General features: G+C 38.7%; 1 protein-coding gene across 21 annotated transcripts in view; it reads left to right on the top strand.

Moving 5' to 3' along the window:
- AHI1 (Abelson helper integration site 1) overlaps window positions 1–12146 on the top strand; it is a 179341-nt gene that overhangs the window by 26266 nt on the left and 140929 nt on the right. For all 21 annotated transcript variants that reach the window (XR_004968762.1, XR_004968761.1, XR_004968760.1 and 18 more), the window contains 3 exons: window positions 476–608; window positions 4657–4780; window positions 11850–12079. Coding sequence is in view for 18 of the 21 variants with exons in the window: in XM_036316695.1 (XP_036172588.1) it covers window positions 476–608; window positions 4657–4780; window positions 11850–12079 (487 nt within the window). In the remaining 3 variants the exon portion in view is untranslated. The remainder of the gene's footprint in view (window positions 1–475; window positions 609–4656; window positions 4781–11849; window positions 12080–12146) is intronic.

The raw sequence follows: 12146 nt of genomic DNA, 5'->3' as shown, positions 1-12146 counted from the left end.
ATGTACCTTGGTTGTGGGCACATCTCCAGTGGGGAGTGTACAGGAGGCAGCTGATCGATGTTTTTCTCTCATCGATGTTTCTGATTCTATCCCTCTCCCTTCCTCTCTGTAAAAAATCAATAAAATATATATTTTTTTAAAAAAGAGTGTGAAATACATTTTTTTGTGTGGTTCTATAAAAGCTATAGGGTAGTGACCGCTTTGGAGTGTCAGATACTGAAATTTTCTACTCATTTTAGGTGAATTAAGTACTAGTTAGATATGGAGTATAAATTGAGTTAATTTTATGGAGAATTGATTTTCTCTTTAGACAGTAAAATAAATTGCTGTGGTTTCTCATCATTCTGCTTACTTGCTTTTCTCTTCCTCTTCATCACCATAAAGGGACTTAAAACCAACTATAGTCAGTGAAATTAACAATTAGCCTTCATATTTTAATGTTTCTTAATTTGTTTTTTAAATGTATGTTTTTTAGGCTTGCCGTATCCCAAACAAGCACCTCTTCTCACTAAATGCAGGAGAACGAGGATGTTTTTGTCTATCTTTCTCTCACAATGGAAGAATATTAGCAGCAGCCTGTGCCAGCCGAGATGGATATCCAATTATTTGTTAGTAATAATCCTATTTGCTTAATTTTATTGGTCTTTGGTTTTTAAAATTCATTGAAACTTTAATTTGAATTATCCCCCAGCACTACTAAATTAAATAGATTTCTTCAAGTAAAGTAACAGCTCTCTTTAATAATTTTAAACTTTCCTAGACAATATGTTTTTAGAAGTAGAATTTTACACTTTTCTATTCTATATGTTTTTAGAAGTGAAATTTTTACATTTTCCTAGATGATATGTTTTCAGAAATAGAGTTTTACACTTTTCTATACGGTATGTTTTCAGAAGTAGAATTTTACACTTTTCTATACAATATGTTTTCAGTGTATACTGAAGGATGGTAAATTATTTTTAAAACATGCAGGAGGATTTTTGTAAGCATTTTATATTTTAAACTAGTGACCTGGTGCACAAAATTTGTGCACATTAAAAGGGAATTAATTAGAGGAAATATTTTAATGTTGCTAGTTGCCCTTTCTCTATAATAGAAGTGTCAGAGATGAAAGAAAATTAGTAAAATGTATATGAAAATCTTCCTCCTGTCAGAGTCTGGGGTGCACCACGGGAACCAGAGTCAAGTCCCTGCCCACCCATGTGCACCTCGAAATTACGCGAGACCCAGACCCGGCTGGCTGCACCCCCACTGGGTTAGATCCAGACCCAGCCGGCCCCACCCCTGTCAAGCCCCACCGGGTGGGGGGCGCAGTCTCCAGTCACCTGGCCTGGTGCCAGGGCAGGAGCTGTGGCCTGAGGTCCCCTGGCCCGGGCCGGGGGGTGCGCCTTGAAGTCCTCTGGCCTGCGCTGGGGCAGGGGGCATGCCTTGAGGTCCCCGTCAAGCCCCACCAGGCGGGGGACACAGCCTTAGGTCCCCCGGGCTGGGGCAGGGTGCATGGCCTGAGGTCCCCCAGCCCGGGTTGGGGTGGGGGGCGTGCCTTGAGGTTCCCCTTCAAGCCCCGTGGGCGGAGGGCACGGCCTGAGGTCCCCTGTCAAGCCCCACCGGATGGGGGGCATAGCCTAAGGTCCCCTGCCCTGGACCGGCGCCACGCAGCCTCAGGTCTCTGCTGATTGCTTATTAAGGCTCGTTATGGGAACTCGCCTCTGCTTTGGGCACAGCCATCTTGACCGTTATGGTGTGATGGTCAACTTGCATATTCCCGCTTTCTTAGATAAGATATACAAATTTAGAACCAGAAGGATAATAAATCTCAGGAGGAGTTTTAGTCTAGTTTAGTCAGTCAGTAGCAGTACTAATTTGAATTATGAAAGTCTTCAAATTTGTAATGCATTAGAATAATAATAATTGGCTTGGAGGACCTGAATTAAGACTTCTTATTACTATAGAGAAGTCAGCAGAAAGGCCAAACCCATTCTCAATTTGCCTTTAAAAACTATAGGAAACTGTGTTAAGAAATATCTGTATCTCTTCGGAGATTTTTTTTTTATATATATAAATGAGCATTATCATACTCTTCTAGACTTAGAGGCATTGTTACTTTCCTTTACTTCTTGCGTAGTAATGAAAACCAGCTCACCTCAGTTCCTCATGGGTGTCTGTTTTAAGCACTGCATCCTATAGAACAGTGGTTCTCAACCTTCCTAATGCTGCGACCCTTTAATACAGTTCCTCATGTTGTGGTGACTCCCAATTTCATTGTTACAAATTGAACATAATTAAAGCATAGTGATTAATCATAAAAACAATATGTAATTATATATGTGTTTTCCGATGGTCTTAGGCGACCTCTGTGAAAGGGTCGTTTGACCCCCAAAGGGGTCGAAACCCACAGGTTAAGAACCGCTGCTATAGAACATGCCTCAGCTTCACACAGTTATTTCTTTGTTGATTTGCTTTTTTTCAGCAGGGACTTATAATTAGCTTGATTAGCATTTATTAAATAAATATTCTTCCTTATGAAATAATGTTAGTTTTAAAAAATACAAAATTCTTTGTATAGTTTGATTACAGCTATGCTATTTTAAAAATTCACCAAAACTTATGCATAGGGGGAAAAAAGATTCTTAGGAAACATACTCCAGAATATTAATAGTGATTTCATTCTTTGTGGTAATGGGAGAATTATTTGCATTTTGATTTATATGTTTTCAACATTTCTGTGATAAATATGTGCTACTTTATGCTTTAAAAATCTTGTTTAAAATGCTATATAAATTTAGCTTTACTTCCTGCTTAAATCTTAAAATACAGAAGAAGAATCTTTTTTTATTTTTGATTGATTATGATGTCTCCTTGGAATTTGTTTAGCTTGTAGAATATGCAGATTAATGTTTTTCACAATTTTAGTAATATTTTTGTCTTTATTTTTTAAGTGTTCTTTCTGCCTCTTTATATTTCTTCTCTTCTCCAGGGACTCCCGTAATTTCTGTATTGGTACACTTGATGGTGTCCCACAGCCTCTGCATTTTCATTTGTTTTTCTTTATTCTTTTTCTTTCTGTTCCTTAAATTACATAATCTCTCGATTGACCTGTCTTCAAGTCCTGATTCTTCTGCCAGTTCAAATCTGCTGTGAGCCCCTCGCAGTGAATTATTTTAGTTATTGTGCTTTTCAACTCTATAATTACTGTTCTTTTTTTTTATAATTTCTATTTCTTTATTAGTAAGAAATTCTCACACCTTAATTATTTAGACATTGTTTTCTTTAGATCTTTGAACATATTTATAAGCATGGATTTAAAGGGAAGACTAATGTTAGGCTTCCTCATGAACAGTTTCTATTGACTGCTTTTTGTCTGTGTATGGCCATACTTTTCTGTTATGTTTTTCTTTTCACACCCTCTTAATTTTTTTGTCAAAAACTGGATATGTTAGATATTGAAGTGTGGCAGCTCTGAATTCATATTCCCCCACTCTACCTAGTCAATCAGGATATGTTGTTTTGTTTGTTTAGTGACTTTCCTGGACTAATTCTGTAGTCCTTTGCCTTGGTCATTTGTTGCCACTGAAGTCTCTGTTTGGTTAGTTTAGCAGTCAGCTAATGGTTAGAGGGAGATTTTTTAAAATGCCTTGAGTGAATAGGTCTCACAGAGTTTGCTGTGAGGTTATGAAGGTGTTGTATTGGAATACACTTTCAAAACTTTAGCCTTAGCCTCCACACACACAGCCTTTGCTTATGCCAGAAGTACTTCTGTACTTAAGCGCAGTTAGTTTGACCACTAGGTGGAAGTAGAGACTTGGAAACTTCGTTGTTCTGTTAAGTCATTATCTGAGATCAGTGACTTTTCAACTTGTGTTCCAATAGAATTTTTCAAACATGTAATACCTAACTATTTATTCAGGGGCATTGACCTCTCTACCCTTAGATTGTGAAATTTAAAAATGACACCAGCCAACGCAACGATAGTAGTCCGATGTGAACGAATCAAAAGCATACCTATTATTTTGGTCAGATAGGCAACAAAATATAGTTTTTGGTGTGCTGCAGAATTTTAGCAATTAGTTTCTCTGTGCCGTGAGATTAAAAAGGTTAAAAATTGCTGTCTTAGATGATGTTATTGTATACATTAATATAGCAATACTATACTGTTTATCAAATTGGTTGCCTGTCAATTCCTTTACTAAATCTAAAATTTCAGTGTTAGAATTTTTTTCTGACAATAATACAATTTAAATTTCTTGTTACTTCAAATAAAATTTTGATTACTTCAAATAAAATTGAATCAATTTTCAGGTAAAATAATACCTCTTTAATGAAAGCCCAAATTATAGAATCTTTTAACTGAATTATAATTTAAATGTTATTTATTATATGATTAATTGACTATCAAAGATTATTAGGAAAATTGCTTTGGAGAAATGAGAATAATTGTTCATTGTAATATATGTAAAATTTTATGTGTAAATTCTTGTGCCTAAAACAAGTGAAAAACTATTTGTGAGTAGATTCTGAAATATTTTATGCTGAAAACCTTTGGTCATATTCTTAGAGACAGTGCTTACTTTACAAATTATTATAAATTTTGAACTTGTATATTATTGTATTAAGGATCCGCTGTCTGGAAACCTACTAATTTTTTAATATTTTCATTAGTATACGAAATTCCTTCTGGACGTTTCATGAGAGAATTGTATGGCCACCTCAATATCATTTATGATCTCTGCTGGTCAAAGGATGATCACTATATCCTTACTGCATCATCTGATGGCACTGCCAGGTTAGTGTGTTTGTTTAGTATTCAATGTGTATGCTGTTTGCCATCAAGAAAAGCAAAGAGAATATAAAGTGATAGAACTACTCTTATGCTTCAGTATGTTTGTTTATCAAGGGATTATCAGGATTGTTGATTAATTAAATAAGTAGTAGTAAAAACTTTTTCTTGAAGACATATTTGCAAAATAAATTTATTTGTGTAATATATAATATTTCTAGTCCTCACTGTCTTTAAATGATCATTATGTACACTGTTCATGCTTTGAGGTGAGGTTATTAAACAACTGAAATATTTCCCAGGACACAGTGGTGCTCAGTACATAGTGTAGGGCTGTGATGGCGAACCTATGACATGCGTGTCAGAGGTGGCACGCGAACTCATTTTTTTGGTTGATTTTTCTTTGTTAAATGGCATTTAAATATATAAAATAAATATCAAAAATATAAATCTTTTTTTTACTATGGTTGCAAATATCAAAAAATTTCTATATGTGACACAGCACCAGAGTTAAGTTAGGGTTTTCAAAATGCTGACACGCCGAGCTCAAAAGGTTCGCCATCACTGGTGTAGGGTAAATAAATGAATATCACCTATGTTTTAAAAACTTTATAGTTTGTCAGATATTTGTATTTTTTCAAATGTGAGCCTTAAAAATAACCCTTTTCAATTTAATAAGTTTCATAATAGAATATTTTAAGAGCTATTTTTTAAAGTTTCATTTACATTTTTTTTTGTAGCTGCTTGATCTGCCTTGGATGTTTCTAAAATTATTGTTAGGCAGCTGTTTAAGATGCTTTTAAATATGTCCTTTATAAATGTCTTTTTTGTTATTGTTGTTGTTAATCCTCACCTGAGGGTATTTTTCCCCCCATTGATTTTTAGAGAGAGTGGAAGGGAGGGGGGGGGAGAGAGAGAAACATCAATGTGAGAGAGAGAAATTGATTGGTTGCCTCCCACACACTCCTACTGGAGTGGGGATCAAGCCTGCAACTGAGGTATGTGCCCTTGACTAGAATCGAACCCGCTGCCCTTCAGTCTGCAGGCCGCCGCTGTAATCACAGAGCCAAATTGGCTATGTATGGTCATACAGGGCTTAAATATGTCCTTTGAATTTGATTCCAACAAGTGGTATTTATTATCTCTACAGACTAGGAAACTGACATTTAGAGCAGTTTGAGATCCACTCTGATTTTACTCTTACTTATGCTTCCTGTTCTTTTAAATACACTCTTTACAGATACTTCTAGTATCTGGGTCCCTTTTTCTACTAATCTTATTGGCTTCCTTCTCAATACAAAATGTCTAATTGATTAAGATGGTATCATTACTGTTTGTTTATATGTAAATGAAATAGACGACAACTGGTGACAATGGATTTTTACCTCTCTGTCTATCTGGGAATCTACTACTATTAGTTACTCTTAATAATATCCTCAAGAATGGCATAGCCGTTCTGTCAGATGCCAGGTTATGCCAGAGAAAAACACGTAACCTTACTAAGACCTGACTGGGTTTGTCAATCTGAAAATCACTTGAGTTTTCATCTCTTCTGAGCAGTCCTTTTACTCATTTTTATTCAGCTCTCCTTTCTCACCCCTCTGGCAATAGATCTAAACCTTACAATGCTTCAAGTTCTTTACACTAAACCATAATCTTCCTATTTTCATTAGATGACTGCCTTCAGTTTACAGTGAAATTTAGCCAGGCATGAACTTCCTATATTTCCCTCTGGTTTCCCACCTAATATCTATAAACTGGAGGCCTGGTGCACAAAATTTGTGCACTCGGGGGGGAGGGGACATCTCTCAACCCGGCCTGCACCCTATCACAGTCCAGGATGTCCGACTGACAGCTCCTGCATTGAGCATATGCCCCCTGGTGGTCAGTGTGCGTCATAGCAACCTGTCATTCCACCATTCTGTTGATTTGCATAATAGCCTTTTATTATATAGGATGTACCTGCCTTTACTCTGTCCATCTCTCTTAGCAAAGAAGTATGGGTGCCTTTAATCGCAGCCCTTTAATCTACAATCCTGTTAACTTCTATTTCCTACATCTCTTGACTCTTTAGTATCTTTCTATTTATTTTGCACTCTCATTTTAGAAATACAGCACATATACGATCTCCAACCATGGTTCAAAAATGGAGTTTCAAAATACGTTAAAAAATGTGCATCTAAGTAAGTGGACCATTGTAGTTCAAACTCATGTTGTTCTAGGGTCAACGGTATGCTCAAATCTCATCTTTAAAAAATCTTTTTCTCAAGTCTTTCTGCCTTCCAAATACCACATCATTTTTCTTTCTACAACATCAAGAGCATCCTACACACAATTGCCTTTACTTCGGCCCAGTTAGTCTGGCTTTTACTCCACCATGCTATGGAAACCTTCTTCAAGAGGTCACCATTTATTTGCTAATTTCTAGATCCATTGGCCATTTTTAGTTCTTACTCTCTTGCCTTTACTACAGTATTTAATTATTGACCAGTCTTGAAATATTTTCAATTTATGGCTTTTATTGACAATCTCTTTTTTTTCTTTTTAGGACTCCAACTAATTCTCATTCTCTTTCTTTAGTTCCTTTCCTCTACCTATTCTCTATAGATGTTTATCTTCAAGATTCTTTACCTGATTGTCTTCCCTGGTTTGGTGTGCTTATCCTGGCCTCTCTTGCCTTTCCTGGCTTTGAATCCACTTCTAAGCCAATGACCTTTACCTCCCACTTATTTCTGAGATTGACTTTCTATTCCACACCTCTGTCTGGATTGTGTCCAGTGGCACCTCAAGTCCAAAACCAAACTTACCAAAATCACCAAACTCTGTCTTCCTCTTTTAGTCCTTTTATACTATACTAGAGGCCCAGTGCACAAAATTCATGCACAGGAAGGATCCCTAGGACTGACTGGTGATCAGGGCCAATTGAGGCCTTCCAGCTGCTGGTGGGGCCTTCCTTCATTCTGCACCACCCCCTGGTGGTCAGCGCATGTCATAGAGAGCAGTCAAACACCTGGTCTCCCAGTTGAACTCGTGAGGGGACACTTTGCATATTCACCTTTTATATATCCTATCTAATAATAGACAAACATGGTAATTAACCATACCTCCGACATGCTTTCCATTGGCTCATCAGGGCGATATGCAAATTAACTGCCAACCAAGATGGCGGCCGGCAGCCAGGCAGCTGAAGCGAACAGGAGGCTTGCTCGCTCCAGTGATGGAGGAAGCCAAGGTTCCCCGCCTGCCTCTGCCAGCCTCTGAGCTGCACTCTTAAGAAACAATGTTGCAATTATAGAAGCTAAACAAACCCCAGAAACCTGCTTTCTGCCAGCCGGGCCTCAGAGCTGGAGTTGCAACAGTGTTTCAATTATACAAGCCAAACAAACCCAGATACCTGCTTTCAGCAGCCAAGGTCTCAGAGCTGGAGCCAAGCCTCAGAGCTAAAGCCAGCTCTCAGCTCCAGTGACAGCCATAGAGGGTAAATAAATCCCAGAATAAAAAAAAAAAGAAAAAAAGGAGAGGTTGGGAGCTTCAGTCACCCGCCAGCCTGAAAACGGTCCTCAGCCCCTCACCCAGACTGGCCCACCCTGAAGGGGGTGTGACCAGCTGCCCAGCGGGGACCCCTACCCTGAAGAGGGTGTGACCAGCTGCAAACAGCCATCATCCCCTCATCCAGGCTGGCCAGGCACCCAAGTGGGACCCCCACCCTGATCCGGGACACCCTTCAGGGCAAACCAGCCGGCCCCCACCCGTGCACCAGGCCTCTATTCTATATAGTAAAAGGGTAATATGCAAACTGACCCTAACAGCAGAACGACTGGGAATGACTGGTCACTATGACACACACTGACCACCAGGGGGCAGACGCTCAATGCAGGAGCTGCCTTCTGGTGGTCAGGGCGCTCTCACATGGGAGGAGCTCTGCTCAGCCACAAGCCAGGCTGATGGCTGCCAGTACAGCAGTGGTGGTGGGAGCCTCTCCTGCCTCCTCAGCAGCGCTAAGGATGTCCGACTGCAGTTTAGGCCTGCTCCCCACTGGCAAGTGGACATCTTCCGAGGGCTGCCGGGCTGCCACAGGGATGTCTGATTGCCATCTTAGGCCCAATCCCCCGGGAAACGGGCCTAAGTGAGCAGGTGGTTATCCCCTGAGGGGTCCCAGACTGGGAGAGGGCACAGACCGGGCTGAAGAACCCCCCCCCTCCCCTGAATGCACAAATTTTTGTGTACCGGGCCTCTAGTATATAGATTTTTTTTTTTTTTAATACATTTTATTGATTTTTTACAGAGAGGAAGGGAGAGAGATAGAGAGTTAGAAACATCGATCAGCTGCCTCCTGCACATCTCCCACTGGGGATGTGCCCGCAACCCAGGTACATGCCCTTGACCGGAATCGAACCTGGGACCCTCCAGTCCGCAGGCCGACGCTCTATCCACTGAGCCAAACCGGTTTCGGCAATATTTTTAATAACAGCCTTATCCACCCTGTCTCCCAGGCTGGGACTCAAGAGTAGTCCTCATCTTTTCTTTTCTTTCCACCATTTATTTCTATGTCTAAGTAGTACTAAAGTCTGTCAATTCTCTCTCCTAAAGGGCTCACCATTCTATCATCCTTTTTATCCTCACTGCTGTGGCCTTAATTCAAGCCTTTGTTACCTTACCCTCCTCCAAAATCATCTTCCATAATGTCTTGATTTTAAAAAATCTCTGATTACCACTGCCCTTTAGAAAATGTTCTAGTTCCTTAGCATGGCATGACAGGCTGTCCCTCATTGGCCTTATATTCCTCTCTTGTGCACTTCTCATTAATGCTTTGCCTTATCCACACCATCTTTTGAAATATCATTGACATCTTTGGCATCTCCATGCCTTGTTACCTTACCTATTCTTCCTATGCTTAAATGCCCTTCCTGCCCAACTCACACAATAAACATTTCTGTGCCTTTTGTGAGCCATTGTGGGCTCATAGACATCCTTCAAAACCCAGGTCAGATTTCACCGTTTCTTGAAGTCATCTTGGTTTCCCCACACAACATGTAATATATTGTAATAAAGTAAGCTTTTTTCTTTATGTAGTTTTGAAAGTGATACTAATTTAGGACTCCTTACATCATAAAAATATTGTGAAGGATTAACTGAGTGAAGAAAGAAACGTGGTGGCTAGAGTGAAAAAGGCAGTGAGGTTCTAAGAGAGGGAAGGAATACATACAATGAGTAGGCCCAAGTTGAAAGGAAGATAATTGCGATGCTTGAAAGTGGCAGCAGTATGGGTTTCTGCCCCTGTCTTTCACCCCTGTCTTTCACCCCTGTCTTCCTCGAGATCACTGTCACTTGTCATCAGTAGTATTTCTTTAGTAATTGTTTCCTACCTGGATAGTTCCAGGCCATAAGGATTTAACCTAAATCTCCTTTTTTAGTTATCTTCAATCATCAAAGACTTTTCCATGTATAATGGTCCCAAATAGGCCCACCCCCTCTCTCTTCATATACTGTTTTAATTTTGGTATGGTTTTTCTTTTCCAGTTGTAGTAACTTTTTTGTTACAGACATCTGGTCTTTACAAATTTGTGTATCCTTCTTTTCTGTCTATGATGAGCCTGATATTTTCCAAAACCCATTAATACATTTGTTTTGATCTTGGATTCTACCATTGATTGTGTGACTAAAGCTACCATTGATACCAGCTTTGTTTTCCCATAGAAAGCTTCGTTTTTATTTTTAAGCTAGGGGCCCAATGCACGAATTCATACACCTTGAAAGGAACTGTGGGCCACGAGGCTGTGGAGGGCACAGGGGCGGGTCTCGGTCCATCCTCCGAGCTCCTGCCTGGCCCCTCCTGCCGCAGCCCCTGGTCCCCTGTCTGCCAGCAGCCCCACTCTTGCTGCTGCCTCTCCCATGCACTGATGGTGCTGGCAGCGGGTGCAAGAGGTGGCTGCTGGCCCCAATCGCCCCTCAGGAGCAGGGGGAGGTGTTATATTTCATGTAACATAAGTTCACTGAAAGTATTACTATGGTTAAAGTGTTTCTATTCTGACACATGTGCTTTGTTTATACTTGAAAACATGTTCTTTCACTTCCTTCATTATTAGTTTGGATTCATAGTAGTTGAAGATCATATTCTGTATTTAAGCAGCTGCTGAGAAAATTCATAGAATGTTTTTCTCGAATAGCAACTGTATTTTTTTTATTGACTTAATTTTCATTAGTTCTTAGGCAGTAATTAAAAGGATGTATTGTAAATCCCCATATTAAAAGATTAATGTATTCTTCAAATTCTAGTAACTTAATCTTTTAAAAGTCCAGTATTCTAGCTCATATAGCACCTGTCTGTTGCTAGATTTTACCTGTTTTTACACATTGATTAGAATTGACATAACAGCTTAACCCTTAGAGTTTACCCTTTTGTCAAGACTATAGCAGTGATAATAATGTTAATATTTTTAATCACCCATTTTTTATAGGTAGAGATAATGAGAGTGCTTAATATTGAGTTGTCTGTTTTCTGGCATTTTAATCTTATTTTACTAAAGTATTTATATAGTAATTTCATTATGGCTTATAGGTCGTTGAGATCTTCATGTTTATCATCTGTATTACTAATATAAAGTTAATAGAGTATCCTATTATCTAAGCCTCCACTATTAAGTTCTTTGCAAAAGCATATTCATAACCTAAATGGGAAATCATTAAAGTTTCTCCCTGTTTCTTATTTTTATGTTGTTGTATTAAATGCAATATTTTACCAATTATTTGATGTGTATTTGTTTAATCAGTGTCAAAAGTAGATAGATTTTACAAAGACAGACAAATACAGTTTTTAATTTGATAGTATAAATTATAATTAGTAAACAAATTCACCATTACACTTGATAATAACTGTAAGATATAGCTTTGTCAAATGTAAAGAACCCCAGTCATCAAATACGTGATTATATTAATTTTTAGTTACAAAATTTAAATTTAGTTTATCATTGTCACTTGCTTACTTACATCCCATTGGCTATACTGGTTCCTAGAGAAACTTTTAAAGAAACTTGTGTCTTTTAGAAGCAACATATAACTTTTTATCCTTTTCCAGGATATGGAAAAATGAAATAAACAATACAAATACTTTAAAACTTTTACCTCATCCTTGTTTTGTCTACACGGCTAAGTTCCACCCAGCTGCAAAAGAGCTGGTGGTTACAGGATGTTACGATGCTGTGGTACGGATATGGAAAGTTGATATGAAAGAGGATCCTGCCATATTGATCCGGCATTTTGACACTCACAAGAGTTTCATCAACTCTCTCTGTTTTGATATTGAAGGTATGTCAGTGAACATATTCCAAATTAAAGCTAGTTGTATGAATAATTAAAATTTGCTTTATCTTAC

The sequence above is a fragment of the Myotis myotis genome, unplaced genomic scaffold, assembly GCF_014108235.1.
Source record: "Myotis myotis isolate mMyoMyo1 unplaced genomic scaffold, mMyoMyo1.p scaffold_m19_p_7, whole genome shotgun sequence".
Taxonomy (NCBI): Eukaryota; Metazoa; Chordata; class Mammalia; order Chiroptera; family Vespertilionidae; genus Myotis; species Myotis myotis.
Note: the sequence above shows the minus strand (reverse complement) of the source record. Positions and strands in the feature narration are given on the sequence as shown.